Here is a 27,050-nt window from a genome sequence, read left to right on the forward strand (position 1 = left end):
ATGCACAATCTTCCTGCTAATGCAGTCTTTAACTTTCTGGAAGCTTTCTACAAAAAATGAAACTATGATATCTTAGATGGTGGACAGTCATAAATTTGATTATCATGAGAATTCTAGGTATGCAAAAAATCAAGATAAAACCTTACTCCTGAACAGCTTCGCATTAATTTTAAATTTCTCTCTCTCTCTCTCTCTCTCTCTCTCTCTGTCTCTCTCTCTCTCTCTCTCTCTCTCTCTCTCTCTCTCTCTCTCTCTCTCTCTCTCTCTCTCTCTCCTTGTGATTGCCTGACCATTTATCTATCACAATAATCGTCCTCATTATATGAATGAACAGATGTATACTAGAATAAGAAGCAGCCACCATCAAATTGAGATGTTATTTACCTTTTAAAAATATTTTCCTTAATGCAAAACTGTTTAGGGAGAAAATTAAACGAAATCGCTTGATAGACTAATAACATCCTTCTGTAAGGAGAAACCAATAAGGCATAAAATTTCTCCCATGATAGTCCCTTTAACAAAAGATAAATATTACCGAAGTACTCAGCTAACATACGTTATTTCCTGCTATATGGGCAAAAGAGGGAAAACAGAGATAAGAGAGAGAGAGAAACTCTTCAGTCATATAAGTGATATTTTGATGAGAGTCGCTCGTTATGGATGAAAATACAAATATTTCGTGCCAGGAAAGAGTATATTTTCGTTTTTGCTTTGACGTGTGTGTCCTGTATGTGTATTATCTCAAAATAAAACATTGAATCTGCTGGTAACTGTCTCTAAAAAGCGCAGTTTTCAAACCTGTTTTTCAAGATCTCTCATCATCACAAGAATTCAGCAATTTCAGTGAAAAGAATCCTTAAAAATAATTTGTATAATACCCTGTGTATTCAGACAAATTGCAAAAAGGGTTAAGAGTTGGCAATAAATTAAGATGCACACCGACGATTTGTTACATTGCGCCAGATATGAAAATAAGTCTCTTTCTGCCTTCTGAAGGATATATAAGCGAAATGTGTTATTTTTCGTTAAGTTTTTTTACTTTGAAAGGCTTACCAAGAAGATCAATGGAATACTTTACAGCTACCAGGATTATGACGAAAACAACGGTGCTTTTCGAAAAGTATTTTCCAAATATTATATCGTTCATGAAACATCTATCGGATCATTTCAAAATAATTATGTTACAAATATTTACCAGTCAAGTAAAAGAGAAAAAATTTGCTTTCCTACGAGAGGCTTTTTGAAATTATAAAAAGCAGACGAAGAACTCTGAAGGTGAATACAGAAGGCACTGAATTACACTCCCACTCGCTGGTGGAGAGAATCGATTATCGTTACGTTTTATTAATACTTAGAACAATATTTACGAACCGAGGTTCATTGATCTACATTATAATTTGTCTTGAAATAAAGCTCTGATAACCACCTCTCACTCACTCAGTTTACATCTGTACATCCACGTTCTGAGATTTTAGCCTTGGGAAAAATACATTCAGCTAAGTTTCTTGGTGAGAGGAATTTACACTTTTCGAGAAGTTCTCTTTACGGAGTACATGCTGAAATGTGTTATTATACAGATAACGAATGTACAGATTTCTTCTTTCTTTTAGGATTTAGTACACTTTTATTTTTTATTACTTTTCTATCCTTTTTCTTCAGGCCTACACTACCTAAGATATATCACGTCGCAAAACATATCCTTAAAATCATATATTAAAATGAACAAAACCTCATTTTTAGATGCATCTAGTAGAAATTACCAGTTACTTAAATAGAGTTATCTTTCCTGAAAAAATTATCCGGTCGTCTGATTTCTGGTATGAAAACAACTCCGGTAATTTCTGGTATGAGGCATAATAGGGAAAGAGAGCCTTTAACTGACTGAGGCAAGAAGCCAGCTGAATATGCTAGTCCTGAGGTCCAATAGATGGTATAAGTTGCACTTTTCACAACTTTGGGGATTTCATTTTGAAATAAGGGGAGGAAATTTGTCAGATTTCCTCATTAATTGTCACTATAGCTAGATGTGTTAATTGGATTATAATGACAAAAAACGTTGAATAAATGTTTCATATACGTATAATCATTTATGGAAATCGTCTCGTTTTTTATTTTATCCATAAAAGTTGACGTCGGAAACATAGACACTGAAGTTAATGATAACACAAGAAATCGACGGTTTTGGTTTTGAACACGTTCATGCGATCTTTGTGGATGTGATACTTGTGGTGTGATCACTGATTTTCAGGTTTAATGAAAGATCATGAATCTACTACTACAAAAAGAGAGAGAGAGAGAAGGCCTGGTTAATAATTACCTTATCAACGCTTTCCAGATTTTGAATTTAGATTAAATGGTACATTTGTTTATTATTAAGGATTTTCTCCCCTATACCCAAGCTTCTGTGCTTTACATAACTGGAAGTACAGAAGTTGCAGTCGACGAATTTTCCGTTATCTCAGATTTCATTACTCATTTCAGCTCTTAGACCTAAGAAAATTTTCTAATAACTGAATAGAATGAACCTAACTTGTCAAACGCTTTTAAATGCATCTAAAATGAAATTTCAAATTAAACAAAACGGGAAATGAGAAAGACGGTAAAAGTGAAGCCCTGATCTTAACAAGGTCCACAACAGAAGCTGGCCTTGATCTCTGTGAGGCCTGAAGAAAGAGGTTCAGTAAAATCATCGGTGATTATTTCATCTCCAAAGAGGAGGAAATTGTCTCTGCTGTTTTATTATCGTTTCACAAAAGTTTCCTCTCCCTGGTCTAAGATGAAAGGAAACGTGGACAATTGTCTTGGCTGCTTCATTAAATTTTTTGGGGAGAAGATGACAGTGGTAAAAGGGTGGCATGTATATCAGTGGAATCCTTCTTATTTGACGTTTATTACCTACTGTGTTTCGGATTTAATCAGTAAAAATGAAGATGTATTTAGCGGATGAGTGAATATTTGATGATAATAAATTTATTGTTTATTACATCAGACAGTTTACTTTTCAATTAACAGCTTACAGTACCAACATATAATGAACATGTGAGGAACAATTCTCATCTCAGTAGAACTAGTTAGGAAATTAATTTTTTTTTAAATTTTTTTCTATTCAAGATGCCAGATACAAAGCCAAAGTATCTTAAAGAAAGCATACAGTATTCTGACTATCTAATGAATGGTTCCACTCGAGCGTGAGATATATTATTACCTGTTCTAGTTCTTCCAATTTCTAATCTTGATGAATCAGGGCGTTGTGATTGTAAGCATTTTCATAAAGTCATCTGTGAACACCTCCCTTCCCCCACCATCTCTCTCTCTCTCTCTCTCTCTCTCTCTCTCTCTCTCTCAGATATCATACTGTCTTAGGCAGAAAATATTGCAAAGAAATGAAAAATTCTTGTAATAAACATCTTATCAATTAGGCATAGCAGTAGAAAGAAGTCATCAGTTATTTCAAGTAATATACATATACAGTATATATATATATATATATATATATATATATATATAGAGATGAGAGAGAGAGAGAGAGAGAGAGAGAGAGAGAGAGAGAGAGAGAGAGAGAGATGCATATATAAATAAAAGACACATTTATGCACATATGTGTATGTATATATATATATAATATATATATATATATATATATATATATATATATATATATATATATATATATATATATATATATATATATATTGTCAAGTTTACATTCCTCCCTCCTATGTAGCTACCTTCTAGGAAAAAATCCATCATCTAAGTTAACTTATAATTGCGCCAATATGGCGGAACCAAGCTGTTTTCCACTTATATGGACCGAGGACACATGCCTTCGTAGACTTCAGGAAATGCCCGGGCCTGCTACACAATAGGTCTCCTTCTTTCATCCCCCCTGCTACCAGCACACACCTAGATTCCCCCACCCCCCTTTTTGGGGTAATGTTTTCAAAGTAGGCTCAGGGTTGAAATAAACGTTAGGGCGTAAACCACTTTTGAGGGGGGGTAACACCTTAAACCATAGGCTCATTATCTTTAAGACCTCTATTCCTTTGATCTTTTACTGGCAAAGTATTCGTTTCCAGGTAAAAGCCTATCGCTCCGACGCCACCACTCGAGAAAGAAGGAACAAGGAGACTCACTCCAGCCACCGATCCGGCAGCATCTCTGTCTCAGGTGACGGCTCAACTTCACGATCGTACACCCGAGACATGGTATTTCGGAACTCAAATATTCGTCTGAAATAGGTAAGCCGAGAGTGAACTTGGCGCCAGTCACCCCTGTCTCTCTTCACTAAATTCCTTCCATTTCCCTCATTTAACTTCAAGCTTAAACCCTTCCTTTCCCAGGCTTCCCCCTTTGTGTGACGGTGACCACGTGTTCCTTGTTTCAAAAGCCCAATCCACACGGTTCCACGACTGTGATTAAGTGATTTCTCATCTTTATAATCTGGGCTACGTAATGTTTAGAATTTAAGAACGTGCATTTGTGTAATACTTTATAGGAGATTTCATTTCTCTTTCGTGTGGTATTAACTCCTGACCTCTCTTACAGGAGTCTGCCTGTCCTGCCCAGTATGTAATCATATGCCCTTGTTCATGACTGCCATCCAAATTTCGCAACCATTCCTGATCGCAGCCTGAAAGCGGAAATCCCGTTGCTACAAGAGCATCATCGTAATTAACTGATTCCATCATCCTGAGTTCACCCCTTTCAAAGAATTACCATCAGTGACGATTTAATGTAATTTTAACATAACCGAGTTATTGTTATAACGGGGATGATTGTACCTTGGCCCCTCCTATTTACATTGCTTATTTGCCAAGTACTGCATTATTGCTCTACCGTATGTAATTTATGTGTTTTAATGGGTTTGCATTTTACATTCTTTTTGGGTCTTGCATATTTGCCTCATTCTCTGTAAATAAACTCTTTTTAAATTGTCAAAGAATTCTAATTCCAAATAGCGACCTTCCATTTATTGCTCAAATCAAGGAAGTTCTAAGGTGAGTTCCCATAATTTTCATCTTTTGTTTATAAACTCGGGCCCCTTGGTTTAGAGGCAGTCAATAAAAACCAATTGTTCCACTTCTCTCCCCAACCAAGGACCCAGTTTGTAACAATGTATATTATATATACATATATATATATATATATATATATATATATATATATATATATATATATATATATATATATATATATATATATATATATATATATATATATATATATATATATATATATATATATATATATATATATATATATATATATATATATATATATATATATATATATGTATATATATGTAACCCCCCCTGGAAACAGACTCAATATTCCGTGTAGGAATATTACGTAACGTTTGCCTTTAGCGATCTACCTTCAGGAACGGCATGGAATTTCGACCCTGGTCTCACTCCCTGAACACTCCCCCTTAGGCCCCACACACACTTCTTTTTCTCTCAGCGAGTCTTTCGCTGCATTCGTTTCACGCATCCCCTCTCTCTCTCTCTCTCTCTCCGAACATCACAAAGATCTCTTTCTCTCTCTCTCGGCGTTTGCCCCACTCATTCTCTTTCTCTTGCATTCCACATTAAAGAAATGAAATGGATCATCTAAGGAAATGCAATCTTTCCTACAAAAATAGATTCGTTATTTAAAGCAACCCAACAAGTAATGAATAAACAAAGCAAAGTTAAAATGCATCATAAATGAAATTATCAAGTAAAAAAACATCTACCTCAAGATTTAGTCTCAGTCCAACTAAAAATCTGATTGTGGCTAATAGCCTGCAAATTCAAAAACTCTCACATACTCTATCTTAGACACTGTAGTCTAGTCTCAGAAGTCTACCACATAGGAATAATAGACATTGCAAAGGTTTTACAATGTACTCTCTATGATCACACAACCATGATAACCTCATGTCCTCTCACTATGTTCTCACCACCGACAATGTCATTCCACCACAGACATCTGTCGAAAGAATTAAGTGGTTTTCAAATAATAATCTCCCAAAAGTATGCAAGTGCAAAACATAATAATGAAAAGTCTAAAATGCATGGGTATATACTGGTAAAATAGAACACAATAAAATAGAATATTGAAATGGTAAAAGGTTACGGTCACTTCCCACACAAGTTCAAAAATGTCTTGAAACATGGTAAAAAAACATAAGTTCACAATTCACACAGAAAAACGAAGAGTCTGAACTTTACCTTATTCTGCCAATTCTAAGAGATTGCAACACTCAAAGATAATGTCTTGACGATCTCGCTCTAGCTTCGCTAATTAACGATCGGACTAATTTTTGGGCAGAATTAGACACAAAATCTAGATTTTCTAACGTACGAACTTATGTACCCACATACCAACTCGGTCATATGACTCGCATGCCAGAGCCAATATTGTGTGTTCATCAAGTTAACTGCAGATGTAACCAGGTATTTGCTGAGTGCAACGATTTTGCAACTGACGGCTTGACCCACTACCATCTTATAGCTACTTTTCTTTCATCACACTATATAACACAGTAATGTTAAAACGGCCATATTTTTCTGAAAAAGGGTGAAAGGAATATTGGTCTTTGTACAGTGGTAAAGGTGATAGAGGAGGCTGTAAGGATTATATGTAGGCATAATATTTCTCAGCTTTGCAATGAATGTTGAGATAGTAAGATAAATTACAGGTGACAGAAGGATTGATAAGAACAAACCAATTTGGGTGTGAATCAAGTGTATTTAATCAAACAGGTATCTGGGAAGTTTGTAATTTTTAGGGAGGAACTTTACTTGGCACACATGGATGTAGAGAAGCTAATGATAAAATGAATATTTTTCATAGAAGCACTGTGTGTGTTTAGTGCAAGGAGAGTCTTAAAACACAGCAATGTTTAGTCTTCTTGGTTTTCAATGTCCTTGCGGATGAGGTGATGCGAAAGGTAGGAGAAATGAAATTCAAGAGAGGTGTCGCTTTATTTTGATTTTTGTATATGATAACGTACTATAGTGATATGGGCATGATCTTATAAAGGTACAATGATGTACTGGGACGTGTTATTCTCACAAATTTGATAAGAAAGTCACTTGACTTTCATCAAAATATTTTATACATAATATTGTTCAAAAATGAGATTATTTAAAAAAACTAAAGATTGAAGAAAATTAATTAAAATACAGTTAATCTTTCAGTGATGAGTGAGAAATTCGTAGTTTTTTTTAAGAAATGAGTGTAACATATTTGCCAAATATCAAATATGCTTCTGTGATATTAAATTACGGTCTCAAGTTTATACATATTTAAATATATGTATACAATATATATATATATATATATATATATATATATATATATATATATATATATATATATATATGATCATGAAGCTACAAATATCGCTTAATATCAAATCCACGCTACCTCGGGAATATCCCCGATGGGGAATTATCACCGAAGGGGAATTTATAAGTGATAAATGGACGGGCACTGCCGAGTCTCGATCCCACAACACACAGACGCGCATCCAGCGAATCCAGTCGACGCTAACCACTGAGCTATCAAGAGAGGTATAAGTTAACGCCGAGTCTGGTGTACTATATTTACCCGTCGAGAGCTGGGAAATTGTACTTAGCCTCGGCATTAACCCACCTCGACCATGATAGTTCATTGGTACGTTTGGAACACGCAGCTCTTTTATGACATTTTTTATCACACGGTGTGATAAAAATGTCATATATATATATATATATATATATATATATATATATATATATATATATATATATATATATATATATATATATATATAATAAAAAGATTATTCTAAACAATCAAATGCCCTTTATTGAATGCTTCTTGTAAATTATCACCTATGAGATTTCACCAGTTATTTTCATGACGAAAATGTTGGGTTGCTTGCTAGGATAGTGTTTTAAGTAAGGAGCAGACATAAGTATGTGCAAACGTCTTCAAAGTATGGTAACATATATTATCTTATTCAGATTATGCGTAAATTCTTTGGAACATCTTTGGACCGTAAGGGGATTTTTCGGGATGTCACGATGTTGCATGGTATTTAAAGTGTAAAGGAAAATGGAGGAAATGTAGCATTTACTACTGAATATGAACCGAATTTTTTTTATGAAGGACAGTAAACCGATTATTGGTGTTGACAGTAAAAATACATGCAGTATTTATAAGAAAATGAAGTGTTGATTCTAACGAACCATGTCAAAGGCTCTTGATAACAATAATATCTGCACAACTCTGCGAGATAAAAATTACAATAAAGCCTTTCCGGACAACACCAAAAAGGGTCACTGAACTCAAAGAGGGTGAAGGGAACTCTTCAAAACAATCAAAGATACCTTGTAAATTCCCCCCAGCCCACAAGACCTTTCCGAAGTCTAATAAAGCAAGATGTTTTTCACAACTTCAATTTCAGACTGCTTGAGCTTCACTAACATTTAATGGGAAGCCTCCGGGAAGTTAATTTCGGTCGTTTCCGCCGTGAAACGGCCGTCTCTGATGCCTTTATGGGATGAAAGTTTCAAAGTCGAGTAAATCTCATAACGTGTCGTTGGCTTGAATTGCAATGCTTCCAGAACTAGGGATGATCATGTTTTTACTTTATTTATAAGATGCTTCGTGGACTGTGTGATTATAATTTATATCAAACCTACAACACGACGACGTGATGTATGTAATTTAGAGCAACAGAATTACAATGAAGTAAGAGGAAAAAAATATATTAAGATGAACTCAGCACGATAGACCTGACCGTGTAATGAAGTGCACATCTATAAATTTTATTATCTGTTATTTTTTCACTATTGTTATGTAGGCCATTCCCGAAATTATGATGATGCCAGCGTATATAGCAGTGAATGTTTGTTTGTAGTTATATTCATTTATTTATTTCAGTTTCTATATCCTCTCTTGCATATCTTAAAGGATTCCGAAAATTAATAAAGCAAAAAACTATTCCCGATTTATAAAAAGGAAAGGCAGATTTTTACGCAAATCCATAACAAATCAATTGAAAATTAGTATGAGAATCTCAGTCAGTCTTTTAATTTGAATAGATTGGCGAGGTTCTATAAGTTGAGAAGTGACTGACATTGCCTGATTTTCGTATGTCCAACACATTTTGCATTTCTAAACTGGAAATTTTGGCCACGAAACATGTCGAAGATTATTTTGTTTTTACAACAAGTATTTGGACGGTAATTATATTGTTATTTTTCATTAAGTTATCTGCTTAAATCTATACAGATACGTTCAACGACCCACTTTTACTTGGGTATTTAAATATTAATTTATTACGCTTTTTCAGGTTCTCTTTTATCAGCCTTTATTTTATAAACAATAAATGAAACACACACACACACACACACACACACACATATATATATATATATATATATATATATATATATATATATATATATATATATATATATATATATATATATATATATATATACATACATATATATATATATATATATATATATATATATATATATATATATATATATATATATATATATATATATATATATATATATATATATATACATATATATATATATATACATACATATATATATATATATATATATATATATATATATATATATATATATATATATATATATATATATATATATATATATTATATATATATATATATATATATATATGTATGTATGTATACTGTACATGCATACATCTATTATATAAAAATGAATGTTTGTTTATTTGTTTGGGTGCTATAGAAACCCAAACCGCTTGACAGACCCAGACAAAATTTTGCACACGGCTTCTATGTCACCCCAGAAAGGTTTATAACTCAAAACCAAACCCCCGTCCCCATCGACAGACATACAAACACAGACAAAACAAATTAAATTTTCTTTTTACGTCACCTTTTCCTTCAGTGCTTTATTCAGACTAGTAAATAATCGTTTGCCTTACATTCCACGCAAAGTGAATGTTTTTGTTTATGATACCTTATTGCGTTCTTACCATGGGTACGAATTGACCGCCAGATGCTCACCAAACCTTGCTTTGTACGGGTTGATATAGTTGCCATAAGGGCACGCATACGGTAATTTTTTTATATAGTTCCGTGTAACCTTATACTAAATTCTACGTTCATAAATTTGATGTCATTGTAAAGTTAATGAGTTGTAATTTGTTATGCTATGTTAAAAACGTCCTTAAACTAATATAAAGCATACAAATCACAACTTTGAAGTCAGCCCTATTGGAAAATGTTTTGCAACATTTTTTTTTATTAATTCACCCAAAATCGCTCAACAGAGATACCTAATTTTTTTTAGCACAAAAGTAAAATAAATTGTCTTTCTTTTCATATATAATTCATTACTATTTGTGTTAGGTGTAATACGACAAAGGGCAGTGAAACAAAGGCAAATTGTACAAAAGAGTTGTAGGTTATCGGTAAGTGACACCTGTTGGTTACTATTTTTCCAAAAATCACCAAAAATAGGTAGATTGAAATGTCTAATTTTAGTTTGCCGAAAAGAAAACTATTCTGCCTCACTTTTTTCTGTCCGCCCTCAGATCTTAAAAACTACTGAGACTAGATGGCTGCAAATTGCTATTTTGATCATCCACCCTCCAATCATCAAACATACCAAATTGCAGTCCTCTTTCCTCAGTAGTTTTTATTTTATTTAAGGATAAAGCTAGCCATAACCGTGCTTCTGGCAACGATTTAGAATAGGCCAGCACCGGGACGTGGTTAAAGTTTCATGGGCCGCGGCTCATACAGCATTATACTGAGACCACCGATATATAGATCTATTTTCGGTGGCCTTGATTATAAGAAAAATCCATGGCCCTTTGCAGGTAAGCCCTGCCGACTGCACGCCAGGGATTGGCTAGCCCTCGAAAGGGGAATGATGTCACACTAGTTAACATTCCAAATGATTGCCAGTACGGATTTGACTCCGTTCGGTCATGTGGAGCTCCGTCCATGAACGATGACACCACAGATTTCAGTTCCCGGAATTGTGAAGTATACAGTAGTTTGATATCTCCGATAAAAGATTTACTAAGTTCTATAATACCATTACGAAGATCTTGGATCATTCTGTCTGTGCATCTTTTTATTCTCTTTTTTTATTGTACGCAACCAGAATATACGAGCATCTTGCTTTCTTTCTTTTTTTAAACTGGTGTTGGCATACATAAGCGATCCTGCATGTCAAATGTTAATATCACTGTGAGATTAAGCTCACATATCAAACTCACATTTTGAAGCAAGCACAGGGCATAGACCTACACATCAATTTCTTATGGCAAATAGTTTTCCGCCCGTATCTGTTGGAACTAGAGTAGCTGTTAATGAATATAGTAGCTCCGACCCCACGATATACAATGTATAAGCATACGGTGAAATGTACACGTATAAGCATGTACATATACACATACATGTGAATTTGCGTCGATGGCCATAGGAAATGTAACGCCACTTATAACACAGAGAATAAAAGTAAAATTCCTGGGCATGTAGCCAATGGCACGCATAAACCAATCATAGGGCTGTCTTAGCATTACACACAACTATCGCACTGCTCACAATGAATTATATTGAAAATATATTTACAAAAGGGATAACAAACTATATTGCTGCGATGACTAAATATAAGGCTGCTGTAGCATTTCTATGAAACTGAAGGCTATGGTAGGAAGGCTTCATAAGATACTTAATGAAATAAGAAAAGACTAAATGATAGCTGAAAAAGTTATGTATGAGATGATCCCAACCAGTATGCGAGTGGCCCATGAATCAATCACTTGATTTTGAGGGCATTCTTGTGGATTACCTGTTGGACAAAAGGATACATAAGTCAGTAAGTTCTCTGACAGCAAGTTTTCATAATTGCCGCAGGAAGTAATTTTTACACTAGGTATAACTTGCACCACAAATGACCCACAGCGAAAATATTTCTTTGGACCAAAAAAACTACATCTAGCCTATTTTATTTTCTTTTCAGTTTCAGTTCACTCTTCAGAACTCTTTCCTAAAGGTGCCCTTCCACTGGGCCGGCTGAAACGACTACAGCCGCCCGGCTACAGCCGGCCGGCTGTAGAAACAGACTCCTACAGTGCTATTATTATGTACCCCTTTCCAATGACCCGTCTACAGCCGGTCTGTCGGCCAGGCTGCCCACCTCCCGACTCGAGCCGGCTGGGCAGCACTCCTCTCCGAGCAGTCCAGCCGGCAGGTCGGTACGATTTTTCTGCGTTTCTTAACTCAGTAGTGTTGTTTTTCCAGTTTCGATTTGTGATGGATGATTTGAAATTAATAGAATTAGTTCGTAAGCATAAATGTTTGTACGATTCCAAAGATCAGTATTATAAGGATACACTTATAAGAGACAATGTGTGGAAAGAAATTTCAGAAGGAATGGAGCAAACACGTGAGTATTATATAATTTATTTGATATTATGGGTTACATTTTGATATCTAGTGAGTAGATAATTTAGTGTTTATCAGTTCTTGTAACATGATTCCCTTGCCATGAAACGGATCCATCAAGACTATTGAAATAATCAGTAAACCTGTCTCTTGTTGAAAACCCTTCAAGGTTTCCAAAACCACCACCTGCTCTTATAGGTATGAGATTTTCTGTAGGCATATTATCCAGTTGTGGATTTCCAAAAAAACAAACACAGTCCTTTTCTAGATATGCATCCCTTAGCATATTATGAAGACAACAAGCGGTCATTATTAAATTATCTGTGACATTTGGGTCGATTGCTATTGGCGTATAAAATACTCAAAAGACTTGACACAATAAAGCAAATGAGTTTTCTGAAACCCTGCGTGCGCGTGAAAGTCTATAGTTGAAAACGGCTTTTTTTGAGTCCTGGCGAGCAACAATTCTGGAATAGGGTTTCATCATATGCGTTGACAGTTTGAATGCTTCATCTCCCACTATTACATGAGGTAACTCAAAATCCCTATTTACATGTCTCGGTGGAGGAAAAAAATCCTCATTTCAATTAAGTTTCCTATATTAGATTTCTCAATTATACCGCTGTCTCCTTTTTTGCCAAAAGAGCCTATGTCAACCATTACAAATTTATAGTTAGCATCTACAAATGCAAGTAAAACTACAGAAAAATAATCTTTATAGTTAAAGAACCGCTTCTTCCAGGACAAAAAGCTGAAATACAATTAGAAAATTCCTTCAAACTCCACTTTTTCTAACCCTGCCTTCTTTGCCAAAAGAGCAGGACAAAATATCCCAGTTTTCCAACATTTTTGGAGGGGTTTTTCTTCAGGCATGCTATGTCTAAGTTGATTTTTGGGGAGCATGAAAATAGGGAAAGTTTTGACCATGTTTCACAATTCCTGATAAGCTCTTGATATCCGAAATGAAAATGACAATGAAGCGTAGGATTCTCCAGTGAGGCCTGTAGCAAAGAGAAAAATAAAATAGTAGAGGAAAAACCCATATAAACTCCACTTTTCTAACCTCCCCCCACCCCTTCCCCTCCTGAAAGCTCATGTACGGTGAGGCCTAAAGGGCTAGCAACGCCCCAACCCAAAAGGGGGCGTGGCCCCCTCCCCTCCTGATAAGCTCATATACGTACATGAGGCCTAAAAAGGGGTGTGGCCTCCCAGACCCCAAATAGACTCCACTATTCTGGTGGGCGTGGCCACCCCTGACCCCAAATCGACTCCAGTTGTATTATAAGCTCATGTACGTACATGAGCTCATATTAGGGGCGTGGCCACCCGTGACCCCAAATGGACTCCGCATGTCTTATAAGCTCATGTCATGCACATGAACTAATATATGTACATGAGGTGCAAAAGGGTGTTGCCACCCCTGACTCCACTTGTCTTATAAGCTCATGTACGTACATGAGGTCGAAAAAGGAGTGGGTGCGTGGACACCTGTAACTCTACGGGAATGAAACCACTTTTCTGCACCCCGTGACGTCACGCAACTCTCGGGAATAAAACCACCAATTCAACCCCTGACCTCAAATTGACTCCACTTTTTGGGGCGTGGCCACCTGTAACTCTACGGGAATAAAACCAACATTTCAACCCCCGACCCCAACCTGGCTCCACTTTGCCACACCCCGTGACGTAACGTAACTCTACGGAATAAAACCACCAATTCAACCCCTGACCTCAAATTGACTCCACTTTTTGGGGCGTGGCCCCTGTAACTCTACGGAATAAAACCAACATTTCAACCCCCGACCCCAACCTGGCTCCACTTTGCCACACCCCCGTGACGTAACGTAACTCTGCGGGAATAAAACCACCAATTCAACCCCTGACCTCAAATTGACTCCACTTTTTGGGGCGTGGCCACCTGTAACTCTACGGGAATAAACCATCATTTCAACCCCGACCCCAACCTGGCACCACTTTGCCGCACCCCGTGACGTCACGTAACTCTACGGGAATAAAACCACCAATTCAACCCCTGACCTCAAATTGACTCCACTTTTTGGGGGCGTGGCCACCTGTAACTCTACGGGAATAAAACCAACATTTCAACCCCCCGACCCCAACCTGGCTCCACTTTGCCGCACCCCCGTGACGTCATGTAACTCTACGGGAATAAAACCACCAATTCAACCCCTGACCTCAAATTGACTCCACTTTTTGGGGCGTGGCCACCTGTAACTCTACGGGAATAAAACCAACATTTCAACCCCCGACCCCAACCTGGCTCCACTTTGCCGCACCCCCCGTGACGTCACGTAACTCTACGGGAATAAAACCACCAATTCAACCCCTGACCTCAAATTGACTCCACCACTTTTCTACCTCCTGTGACGTCACGTAACTCTACGGGAATAAAACCATCCTTCCAACCCCCTACCCCAAATTGACTCCACCTTTCCTACCCCCCATGACGTCACGTAACTCTACGGGAATAAAACCATCCTTCCAACCCCTGACCCCAAATTGACTCCATTCCTAACCCCCGTGACGTCACGTAACTCTACGGGAAACCCTTCATTTGAACCCCCGACCCCAAATCGACTCCACGCTTATGCCCCCCGTGACGTCACGTAACTCTACGGGAATAAAACCACCCCACCCCAACCCCAAATAGACTCAGTTCACTGCTTTTTTGCGACTCATGTCCCCTTTAATTGTTTTCAACGTAACCGGGACGTTTACCTCCTCCTCATATAAAATCTCTAAATTAATATATGCACATCGCGAATGTAGCCTCTATCAACTCTCTCTCTCTCTCTCTCTCTCTCTCTCTCTCTCTCTCTCTCTCTCTCAGCCGTTACATTTTGCTTAGATATTCGGAGTATCATGATAAAAGGATATTTGGCGACTGACTTCAACCTCATGTGAGACATATATTTATCAATTTGATATCTCCCCCAATAACCGACACACGGATGAAACCTGACCTTATCGCCATATTTGCCAAGCTGACTTCACCCTCACGTGAAATTTTATCTATCATAGAATTTGAGTCATAATCTCCATACACTACACAAGTTTAAAGGCAAACACTTCAATTTGTTTATTTATTAATACCGAGTTTGAAAGAGGTTAAATGAAAAATCAAATGACAGACGGAATTTCAGTTTTGTTTATTTATTAATACCGAGTTTGAAAGAGGTTAAATGAAAAATCAAATGACAGACGGAATTGTTATTTTATATTTGTAACCAATGCTAAATACAGGGGAATGAATTAATATTCCATACAAATACATACATTAGAAAAAACTGTATATACAAACACGAACGCGATAATATACGCATTCGCTTTTCCAAAAACAATACTTCAACGAAACACACGGCTACTAAATATTTTCTAACCTGTTCCTTCACATCACAGCCTCAGTATATGCCACATACATCTACTCCAGCACTTTCCCGACCGTTTATCAAAGACGACGTTTCATCTAACACCTCAAAGCTTTTAAATTTAGCTAACAAGTTTTTCATATATAAATCTTCCACGCACCTTTCCTCCAACAGGGATAAATTCTTTTTCATTATAGCCACGCAACATATTTTACCAATTTTGCTCATTTCATCACTGAATGTAGCTAACACAGGTAAATATTGATTCAACCAAGTCGTATTAACACGCCCGCTTTGACCGATGCCAGCGGGAAAGATAACATACTTGACAAAGTCATACGATGATTTAGATAATTCTTCCTTCAATTTCTTGACCGAAGAAAAAAGTGGTTGAATCTCATCTGCTTACTATCTCTGGCCAAACGATCGGCATGATCTTCATCTTTGGAATAAGCCACGCTCTTTTGTGCGTATTCGTTCTCTTCAATGGGGGCGCCGATACCGTATTGTGTTAATAAGGTAGCTATGGTAGGAGATCAACTTCATCGTTGCATTCCCAAGATGTGATATTTTCAGGTCTTTTCACAATGGCGGAACCTTCAATACCCTATCACGAGGACATGCATATGATGCACCAGTGCGAGAATATCGAAAACCTGCCAACTCGGCATACGGATAAGCACGAATGACGTCTGCCACCACACCGTAATTCCTGCATGTGACACAATTAGTGGCCACTACTAAACACGTGTTCCGCTTCCTGAACATATTTTCGGACAAGTTCCCGAAAACTAACTTGCACGAGGAGGTTGATGAAGCCATGGCGAGAGTCCACGTCTTGATGTGACAATCCTTCAAGAGATAATGAGCTACCCGAGCTCCCTGCCTTTATCACAATCACCGATTACAAACCAGTTGTGACGAAGCATCAAGTCTCTCTCCCTCCCAGCCATGATTCACACACACACGAATAAACAAGTCTTATCATTCCCTCACGCCAAAGGTCATCCACACAGATCGGTGTGATCTACATCTTTGGAATACAATACTTCAACGAAACACCGTATGTCACACCTGATTATTACTTTCTGACTGAACACCATAAATACAGCCGACAAGGGAAATTGACGTTATTCCATGCCCAAAGTTTATAAGAGTAAATGCATCAAGTATTTCTCTTGACCGGAACGTCATTCCCCCGTCACTATTCAGTAAGTAGCATATAAAACACTTTCCATTTACTCGAACATATAGTAAATATTAAAAACAGCAATAAGATTCATCTGTATACGGAATAGATATTCATATGAAATAATGTACCCGTTGAAAGAAACAGAATATATAAAACAGTCATTATTTCTCTCTTTCAGATATGGGAAATAACTCCAGTAGCGAACTGTCAGCTGACGAAGTAGCCACTCAGGTCAGACACCATTACTACTATGGTGCTGGAGCCCCCAACACATTTATTAGGAAGGTGAAAACAGGTCATGACCATGAAGCAGGAGCAGAAGAAGAAGTAGCAGGAGATGCAACAACCCCCGCTGACAGCCCACAGCAGTGCAACCCCCCACCAACTCCGCCACCACCCACTACTGAAGGAAACGAGCAACCCGGTGAAGGTATGTAAAACCGATGTGTTATATATTTATTTAATAACAGTTCTTGATTCCATAGAAACACACACTCTTTTTCTCCGTTTTCCTGTTTTTGATTTCAAATGGATTGTGGGCATAGTAAAAAAACACGTATATGATTATTCATAAGGATTTATTGACCACATAAAAGACAGTGTACAAATTCAATACACTAATCACCGTCAGACTGTCTCAGCACACATCCCAATATAACGTCCACGTGTATCCTTATGATAAGGCGAATATTCCGAAAAGCGTTTAAGAGGAAACGACTAAGACGTCTTAGCATTTTATCACCGACGTTCACGGGTGAATGATTCTCACAGCTCATCCTGAAATAAGTAAAAATAGTTATGTGATTCACGGTGTATGATACATATATAGAATATATCCTTAACAGAATGTAAATGGGGTAATATAAAAATCAAAGAAAAATATGCATTTACCTTAGTTGTTTAAGATGCGGAGACATTCCTTGTATGTAATAGCACGTTTGACCCCCGACCTCCAATGTGAACATTTAAACTTTTTCAAATATTTAAAATAATATCCCGTTATCCATTTATCATTGCCTCTCAAACGAGTGAATGAGAATACATTTTGTATTAAGGATAATACTGTTTTCACACCTCGGTGACTCACGCAATGAACAAAAAAACTAACGTAAAGACCGCATTTGTACGATTTATCGGGTTGTATTTGTTTTATTAGTCGATAGAGGCTATATTTGGGATGTGCATATATAAATTTAGAGAAGTCATTCGAATAAACTTTAGGATTTATACCGTAACTATCAAAAAGAAGATTATATTTCTAGGTGATTTTTCCACGTAAAAACATACCCAATGACCGACAATATTAATATCAGTAGACGAAGATAATGTATTAGATATAAAAACTAAAGGTTTGATTCTATTTTCTGGCAATGTCAATAATCCTACTTCATCCGAAGCGAACACACCTAAATATTTAACCCGGTCACCAAGTGAACCTTTTAAACTTATTTCAATTTCTTTTGTATCCATTCTATTTAACCCCTAACATCACACTGAATAACTCTATCCGCATCCACCGTTAAAATACCCTTGGTATCCCCGAAAAGTAAAATAATGCAAGGGTTAGGTGTAGCCGTACCCAGCCTGATCGATATTCGCAGGTTTGCCGAAATTTCCACTGGCATGGAATCTTCAACATCTTCCACCACAAAATTAAAGCAGTAAATAGCTCTACCATTTTTAAAACTATCATAAGTGATCAGATTATCACCGCCACCCCTATACTTTTCTGCGTCTCGTGATATAATTGCATGATGGTATTAGGAAACTGCATTGAATATTATATACAGTATTCCCATTAACGGTAATATGTATATTATTTAAATCGAAAGATTGAAAATATAGGCTATTGGCTGCGTAATCACCTGAAAATGTTTCCATATCAATCATGGCCAATGTGATTTTTTCAGGTATACAACTGTTAAAAGGTTGATCAATTAAAATCGAATTTTCATTTTGCCCAATAACGTATGTCTTGTATAAAGTCTTATCAAATATATATTGTATAGGATTAACTGCTATCGCCTCATTTAAAGCCGACATTGCGTTATAATGTGGGGTAACTCTATCGATCCATAATTTAACCTTTTCTATATTTATCACATTTAAATGTCCGTCTGTGTGGGCACCCATAACCCAGTTATTATTTGCTAATTCGAGCCTAAGCCTCAAGTCAATCGAATCCAGTAAATACATGTCTATAGTCGCTATATCCAAAAGAAGTGGAAAATATGTATGCACGCCCCGCGTTTTAATGTCGCCCATAACTTTCGTCTCCCACCTGCTGGTTTGACCGAAGGTATTGGCAGTAAATTGTCGAGTTACCCCGTGTGTTACATGATAGTCATCATATAAAAATCCCGCCCGACCGGTGGTAGGTAATGCCGAGGGCTTTATCATTTTCAGCATTTTGATATATGATTGATAGTTAAATACAGGACAGGATTCCACCAACTTTTCATTCAAGAAAACAGAAGCGGATTTAAATAATGTATTACTTAGACCATTAACGACAGACACGTGATCATCATCTGCTAATTGCGCGCCGGCCCTATCTATTGTGATATATAATTCTAAAGCTATACTTGACAAATCTAAGAAAGAACCTGCCACCCCATTAATGCGAAATTCTATATATTTATCAGTTAGAATTTGATTTACGGAAATATTGCAAGGTGTAAAATCCAGTCTTTCCTTTGAATTAATTGAAGTTTCAATAATTCTCCGTCTATTAACATTCGGGAACAATTCAGATATACCCGCAATATACGATGAAACAGGAACTTGATTACCAGTTCCGGGTATGTTAGGAACTACGCTAGCCATATTTTGTGTTTATATAATTTGAGATGAAGGGTAGAACGAGTGCGTACCCGCCGAATGTCAATTGATGAATGAGTTACAAAAGATCGTACACGTCCTTATTATATGTACTTCTAGATTTAACGCGTGTATCCTTCCTCTTCCTACGTTTTTCTTTCCTCCCACACTCGACCGTCTAACTAAACGTTTCACCGTTTTCCTCCGTCTCGTTCTTCTTCTTCTCCTTCCAGTACCGCTTAAAATTCGTTGTCCAGTAGTTTTGAGGGCTCTTATACCATTTCGTTTTAAGGATTCTTTTAAAGGTAAACCGTTGTTTACCATATCAGATAACACAGATCTACCGAATTCATTAACTGAAGGTTTCGCGGCATTAAATAGAAAAGGAAGTACTTTACGTGCAATACCAATTATAGCAGAAAAAATACCACTTCCCCTCCTGCGACCGGGATAGAAAACGGAAATATCCTCAAACCCCGCCCCTCTCCTTAATAAAGGGTCTGATAAAAATAGTTTTTTAAATTCCGCCTCTGAAGGAGGCGCGAATAACACTCTCATTTTACTGTTTATACTATTCCCAAACAATTTAAGTGGAGCTTGATTCACACGTTCTAGTTGACTCGAGGGTGTTACGATCACGAATAAGGAATGCCAAGGGTGAACATCGAATTATATACGTACCTATTCATCTAATTTTCCTCTAGGTTTTATACGGAGCAGGCAAGTAACGCTTGAGTCTTTAGCGAAATGTAAAAGGTGTCCATTTTGATCCGTGATAAGAATAGAAATCTGATCCAAGATGTTCGTGTTCAACAATTTGTAGACTGTATTATGTATTCCTTTTCCTCTACCACTTGCTAAAGTAAAACAGTCCAATATATTGACTAGTCTCCCACCAAAAATCGTCGGTTGAACTATATCCGTATACACATATATATAATCTACCCCACAATTATCAGGTAGAGAATCAAGGGAAACGTGTTCATTCAATTCACGCCCACCATATATTTCATAACCAGTATTAATATGAAAACCTAATAATTTCGCGGCTTTTCCACTAAATTTTACGTATATACTTTTAACGTCCCCCGTCTCAGTTTCTCTCTCTGATACGTGGCATAGTAATTCTCCTTAAATCTTCATCCCAATGAAATATACCGTTACTATTAAAATAATTTATGAAATTATCACCGTAATAAACTTTCAAATAATCATGCACGTCCTTATTAAGAGCTCTCACGAGTCTTTTCATATCCCCCGCTAACATCGCTATTCTCGGTCTGTACAAATATGTATGCCTATCACGTTTATGACGCTCTGTAATAAATTCGAGAGTGAATAAATCATCTTTGGATAATATAGCGTAATAACTCCCGGGAACATGATCGAAGCTAAACCTACTTCATATTCAACCCCATTAGGTAATAATATAGGTGTAGGTAATCTATTGGCAAATTTCGAAGGTGTATTTTTGGTATACGTGTCTAAACAGCCGAGACTGCTCAAATATATGGTGTGTTCACCAGCCATGTCGGTTAAATACTACGATGGGTATATGTCACGAATGGTATTTATAAGAAAAGTTCGATAGCGTTTTATCTAGGTCTTATATGCAGACTGCATGATACAACCCCATTTTCAGTAAACATTATTTCTTCACCGTTCTGATCCGAGACATCGATGGTAATGTAATCCAATACGTCAATGGTATTTAAAGGTTTATAAATGGCATTATGCGGACCTTTACCACATGCACATCCTAACGTGAAACAGTCTAAGAGATTAACCATTTTATCACCCAAGATGGTAGGTTGAACGATACCCGAATACAGGTAAACGTATTCAACGCCTTGATGGAATATATTTCTACCGCGGTGAGGTCTCAACGCACCCGAACTGTATATTAAATACCTGACTTTTTCATTGAAACCAAACATATTAGCTGCTTTAGCACTGAGTTTAATCGTAATTGAATCAATCATGTCAACTTTGGCCACTCCTGCATCGACATGTGGAATGCTCATTACCTTCGTGTCATCATTCCATGAGAATAAACCGTCCCTGCGGATAGCTCCGCGAATATGCTCACCGTAAAATCCAGATAATTGTTCAATAATTTCCGTATTAAACGCTCTAGTCATGACATTCATATCACCACCCAACAAACCCGAAATGGACTTATAAATATAAGTATAAACGCGTTTCCCAACTGACTCGTTATAGATCACGTTAAATTGAATAGTAAAATCAATGTCTTCTGGTTTAATAGCGTAATATAATTTCAGGAGAATGACTCCCACTAGGCCCACTTCATATTCCACTTCTTTCAGTAATGATATTGGGGCAGCTAACCTATTGGTAAATTTACACGCCCGGTTTTCTGAAATGTACTTATACATGCTTTGCTATTCACGTATATGATGTGATCGCTACACATGTTGAATGTAGACTGTATGACTAACAATGGGCATCGGGTTTATAAATAATATGTGTACATAAAAACCTCCACGTTCATGTTATACATAAAAACCTCCACGTTCATGATATGTCATGCAGTATTCATGAATTTGTTATCTCACAGATTGCCACGTCATTAAAGAAGATGTCCAAGCCTCTAGCCGCCATGATGAATCATCCTCACCACACTCCGATCCAGGTAAAATATTATTATTATTATTATATTATCATTGTTGTTTTTTTGCAGTTATTATTATTATTATTATTATTATTATTATTATTATTATTATTATTATTATTATTATAATACACGTTCACTCCGGTGCTAATTAACACGATCTTTACAGATCCCTTCGCTGAAGACTTCCCATTAGATGAAGATTTGATGGGGAGTAATAATAATGAAGCGTCACGCATTGGTGGAGGATCTGCACTCGCGAGGGAAAGAACGGAGGGTAACAAGGTAGTGAGTACCATTCATTATGCGGCTGCGGTAGGGTCACACATTGACGTGGCAATGAAGCTAAGTAGTAGCATAGCCCGATTACGCGAAGATGTGCTCAGTAACTTCCTTGAAAGAGGTATTCGCTCGGCTATGCTCTACTTGTGTGTTATTATCACCAGTGTGAGGATGCTAGGCGACATGAATGAAAAAATGCTTTTATTTATGTACCCCGCCTATCCTCACTACGATTGACTCGATCTATGACTCCCTGGAGGAGGCTATTGAGTTTATAGCTAATAACTTGGAAGAAAGACTCAACCGTACTGAGGGTTCGGGTTGGTGTATGACCTCGCTGGACAGGGTTGAACTTCATATCACGCGGCGTGAGTTAGTGAATATTAATAACTTCAAGGCGTATCCCAAGGGAGTCCGTGGTAGTGATCAGGTTATCAATATTCAGTCCGGGTACAACTGTGTTATTACAGCATTAGAAGCTTACGTTGTACTCCGGGATAACCCTCCCACACGTATTAACAACCTCCCTCGTGTCTTAATGAGGAGGATGGGGAGGGGGCAATTTAATATCAAACACTCGCCTGCAGATATGCCGTTGACCCATGACTCTTTCAAAACATTAGAAAAGGGGAATAACCTCAACATATATCTGTATAAATTATGTGAATTAGGCATGGGGGGGAAACAGCGGAAAAAACATTGGACGGTACATCTGGCGAGGAAAGGTGGTAACCCCCAAAGCCGTCATTTGGTCACGTTGTTATTAATCACTGACGACCACGTTGCGTTGATTAAGGATATGTTGGCATTCGTGAAGAAGTTCCGACACGGATTCAAGCAGGGGCGGGGGACTGAGCACGCGGGTGGTATGTGTTACAATTGTTTGACTTTGTTTAATAGTCCCACCATCCGCGAGGCACACACTCAGGCCTGTACCGCTCGAACCACTGTCGAATACCCAGAACCCGGTCAATTTAAACAGTTTACTAAAGTTAAAGCTCTGCAGCCAATCTCACACATGGCTTTCCTGGATTTTGAAGCGTATAATATTCAACCGAAGACCGGAGAGGACGATCCGAGAATAGTATCTCGGCAGAAAGCTTTCGCTTACTGCTACGTGATCGTTGACGGTAGAACGGGGGAATATTGTACCCATAGACTAAGTCACGGAGAGAAATGCGTTGATGATTGTTTGCAGAACATGAACCGGGACTGGGCGTTATTGCGCGAACGAATGCGTGCGTATCCTTTACATATGACTCCTGAATCCACCCGTAAGTTTGAAGCGAGCACTCATTGCGAAGGCTGCAACGTCGAATTCAAGGCTGGAGTCACGAAAATGCGACATCACGCTCATTCTGTGGCACGGGATAACTTTCTGTGTGCACTGTGTCAACAGTGTAATTTGAAGATTCAATTTAAGGAGCCGACTTTAACAGTGTTCGTACACAATTTGTCATATGACATCGCCCTGGTCTTGAAAGAGGCGGGGGCTCAACATGATTTTGAAATTCTGAAACGCGAGGGTAGTAAATTTTACTCAGCCAGATCAGGCAATCTGAGATTCGTGGATAGCAACAACGTGATTAGAGGGACCCTTTCTAGTCTCGCCTCGAGTCATATCAAACAGAAAGGTTCCCTCGAAATCGTACGTAAGTTGTTAACCCAGTATTCTCGGGATTGTCTCGATTTAGTTTTGGGTACGGGTAAACAGTACTACCCTTATGATTATGTGACGGGTTTCAATATCCTGCGAAAGCCTGGCATCCCTTCTCGAGAGTGTTTCGATTCGGAACTTACAGGGGAAACCCTTTCCAGCGAGGACTATGCACACGTGGTCAAGGTTTGGAACGCTGCTAATTGCGCCAATCTTCTAGATTACACCATTTTGTATTTGTTAATGGATGTGGGATTATTAGCAGACGTTTATTTAGCTTGGAGGAAGGCTGCCATGGCGCAATTTGGACTAGACCCCGCCCGTTACCTGACTTCTACCTCTCTCTCGCTCGATGCTTTCCTGTATTCCTCTAAAATTCGTCTCCCCTCATTTCGAATGGTGAACTCTATCAATTAATTTGTAAAAACATCCGCGGCGGTTTTTGTAGTCTAGTTCGAAGGCAATGTGTAGCTAATAATCCAGAGTTAAATCCCAGTTTTAGGGTAGGTGATCCTCAATCGTATATATTATACGTTGATTTCACCAGTTTGTATCCCACAGTTATGAGTAAATACAAAATGCCCTTGGGTGAAATAACTGAACTTTGCCCTGCCGAATTAGAAAGTTTTGTCGCTAGCGATATTACCGCCATTGATTCACAGGGTGAATACGGTTATTTCATCCTGCTCGATACCAAACCAGTTAGACGGGATGTTGCTCTACAGACGGACGATCTCCCTCTCGCCATTCATCACATGAATGTGACTCACCAGGATCTATCGCCCTATAGTAAAAACCTAATGAATAAATTCAAGGTGAAGCTACCCAAGAAAAATGTTAAGTTGACGGGTACGCATTTACCCATGCGTAATCACTTGATCTGTCTTCCCTTATTACAAACATTGATAAGACTCGGTCTCGAAGTTGATGTAATAAGGAAAGTGTACAAATTCAAACAGGATTTTTATTTGAGGGAATATATTCTGGAGAATGCCGAAAGGCGTGCTAAAGAGACCGATCCGGACAAGAGGAACACCATCAAAATCATAATGAATGGTCTTTTCGGTGTCACTATTAAAAATTCATTGAATTATTCTACCCGAACTGTCGTCACCACCGGTGAAGCCTCTCTCCTCAGGAATGTATCCAAACACACGTACAAGTCTTTGGAAAAACTGGGTAATGACAGGTACATTGTGAACCATTGCAAAGAGTCTGTTATGGCTGAATCCCCGATTTATATCGGTTTCAGTATACTAGACATGGCGAAGGATATGGTGTATCAGTTCTATTACGACGTTCTTCGAAAGCAGTATGGACACCGAGTTCAGCTCCTTTATACCGACACTGACAGCTTGATCTTTTCCCTCGCGACTGATAACCTCAATCGAGAATTGAAGGGTGTGCTCAAACCCTACATGGATTTGAGTAATTTCCCAAAACTCACGAATTGTATGATGAGTCACGTAAGGGGAAACTAGGGTTAGTCAAGGTTGAAACGGGAGCTGAACTCATGAGGGAGTTTATCGGCGTTAAACCTAAAGTTTATTCGTATCTGACGGAAACTAGTCGTAGTAACACCTTGAAAGGAGTACAAGGTGCCGGCAAAAGACCATTCCGCATGACCAGTATCGAGCTGTAATCGAAAAGAATGAGATTACTTATACTCGTGTGCACAATTTGCAAAGAGTAGGAGGTACGATGTGTCATACGAGCCAGCGAAAGGTATCTCTCTGTCCTTTAGAGGACAAGAGATATTATGTGACACCTTATAAATCGTTGGCGTATGGACATCCAGACATTGGGGTGGAGGAGGGTATGGCGGGGGGGGGGGGGGGAGGAGGAAGAGGAGATAGAGAGGGCAGTGGCGGTGCCAGCAGTAGCGGCAATCTCTCCCGCTCCTAGCACCTCGAGAATTCCTCCGACCCTACATCCATCACATCATTTCCCGCGGGTGAAAGGATGTTCAAAACGTCGAAGAGAGAATAGTAAAATATACAATGTTAATTCCTCTCTCTCTTCGGCGTCTTTGACTTCTCCTCGACAGGAAATGGTTTCACCCTCTCCTCCAGTTAAACGGAGGCGTATCACATCTTGACCGGGTGTCATAGTTTGTATATTTTACTATATATTTTATCCTATATTCATATATTTTAATATATTATATTGTATATAATATATTCATATACACAGTTGGTTTTTTATATTTTTAAATTATTAAATTGTATTTTTATTATAGGTTGCATTTTTACTGTACATTGTATTTTGATATTGTAGGAAAAACCTGTATATGTTTCATTATGGAAATTAAACAAATATTATTGCCGTCAACTTCCATTCACCCTAATTATTATTATTAAGGCTTGTATATAAAAGGAGCGTGTAAAGTATACAACTTTAGTCTTGAACGCGCTAACATCATGGCTGCTGCAGGTCCCTTCCTGGGCAGTTGTTAGACCCGTTCGCTAATCCCGCTCGTATTATCATCGCGGGGTTTAGTAACAGTGGCAAGTCCGTCCTTTGTCAAAAATCATTGAACTCTATGAAACGCGTTTCCAATACATTTTATATTGCGGGGTATCTGAACACCCCCTCGAAATGCATCCTCAATAGGTCCCAAATTTAAA

General features: G+C 37.8%; 2 protein-coding genes and 1 long non-coding RNA gene across 3 annotated transcripts; 2 read left to right on the forward strand and 1 right to left on the reverse strand.

Annotated features, from left to right (window-relative positions):
* Window positions 1-16,831: 16,831 nt before the first annotated feature.
* LOC136837951 (uncharacterized) lies at window positions 16,832-22,935 on the forward strand. The gene is made up of 5 exons (XM_067102820.1): window positions 16,832-17,048; window positions 17,208-17,459; window positions 22,431-22,505; window positions 22,654-22,887; window positions 22,931-22,935. Exons 2-5 carry the CDS (start codon window positions 17,210-17,212, stop codon window positions 22,933-22,935), a joined length of 564 nt encoding a protein of 187 aa, XP_066958921.1. The 5' UTR covers window positions 16,832-17,048; window positions 17,208-17,209.
* LOC136837958 (uncharacterized) lies at window positions 17,591-18,766 on the reverse strand. Its single transcript, XR_010852818.1, has 2 exons — window positions 17,921-18,766; window positions 17,591-17,806 (listed from the first exon to the last, which is right to left on the reverse strand). It is a non-coding gene; the product is annotated as an uncharacterized lncRNA (long non-coding RNA).
* On the forward strand, window positions 22,741-25,810 carry LOC136837959 (uncharacterized). The gene has a single exon (XM_067102825.1). The coding sequence runs from the start codon at window positions 22,954-22,956 to the stop codon at window positions 24,838-24,840; it is 1,887 nt and encodes a 628-aa protein (XP_066958926.1). The 5' UTR covers window positions 22,741-22,953; the 3' UTR covers window positions 24,841-25,810.
* The last annotated feature ends 1,240 nt before the right edge of the window (window positions 25,811-27,050 follow it).

The sequence above is a fragment of the Macrobrachium rosenbergii genome, unplaced genomic scaffold (assembly GCF_040412425.1).
Source record: "Macrobrachium rosenbergii isolate ZJJX-2024 unplaced genomic scaffold, ASM4041242v1 13902, whole genome shotgun sequence".
NCBI lineage: Eukaryota > Metazoa > Arthropoda > Malacostraca > Decapoda > Palaemonidae > Macrobrachium > Macrobrachium rosenbergii.

What these genes read in the sequence shown, in the direction of transcription:
- LOC136837959 (XM_067102825.1), top strand. Translation starts at nt 22,954, where the DNA reads ATGAAAAAATGCTTTTATTTATGTACCCCGCCTATCCTCACTACGATT.
- LOC136837951 (XM_067102820.1), top strand. Translation starts at nt 17,210, where the DNA reads ATGGGAAATAACTCCAGTAGCGAACTGTCAGCTGACGAAGTAGCCACT. An exon ending in AAACGAGCAACCCGGTGAAG is followed by an intron (nt 17,460 to 22,430) that starts GTATGTAAAACC and finishes GTTATCTCACAG; the next exon opens with ATTGCCACGTCATTAAAGAA. An exon ending in CTCACCACACTCCGATCCAG is followed by an intron (nt 22,506 to 22,653) that starts GTAAAATATTAT and finishes CGATCTTTACAG; the next exon opens with ATCCCTTCGCTGAAGACTTC.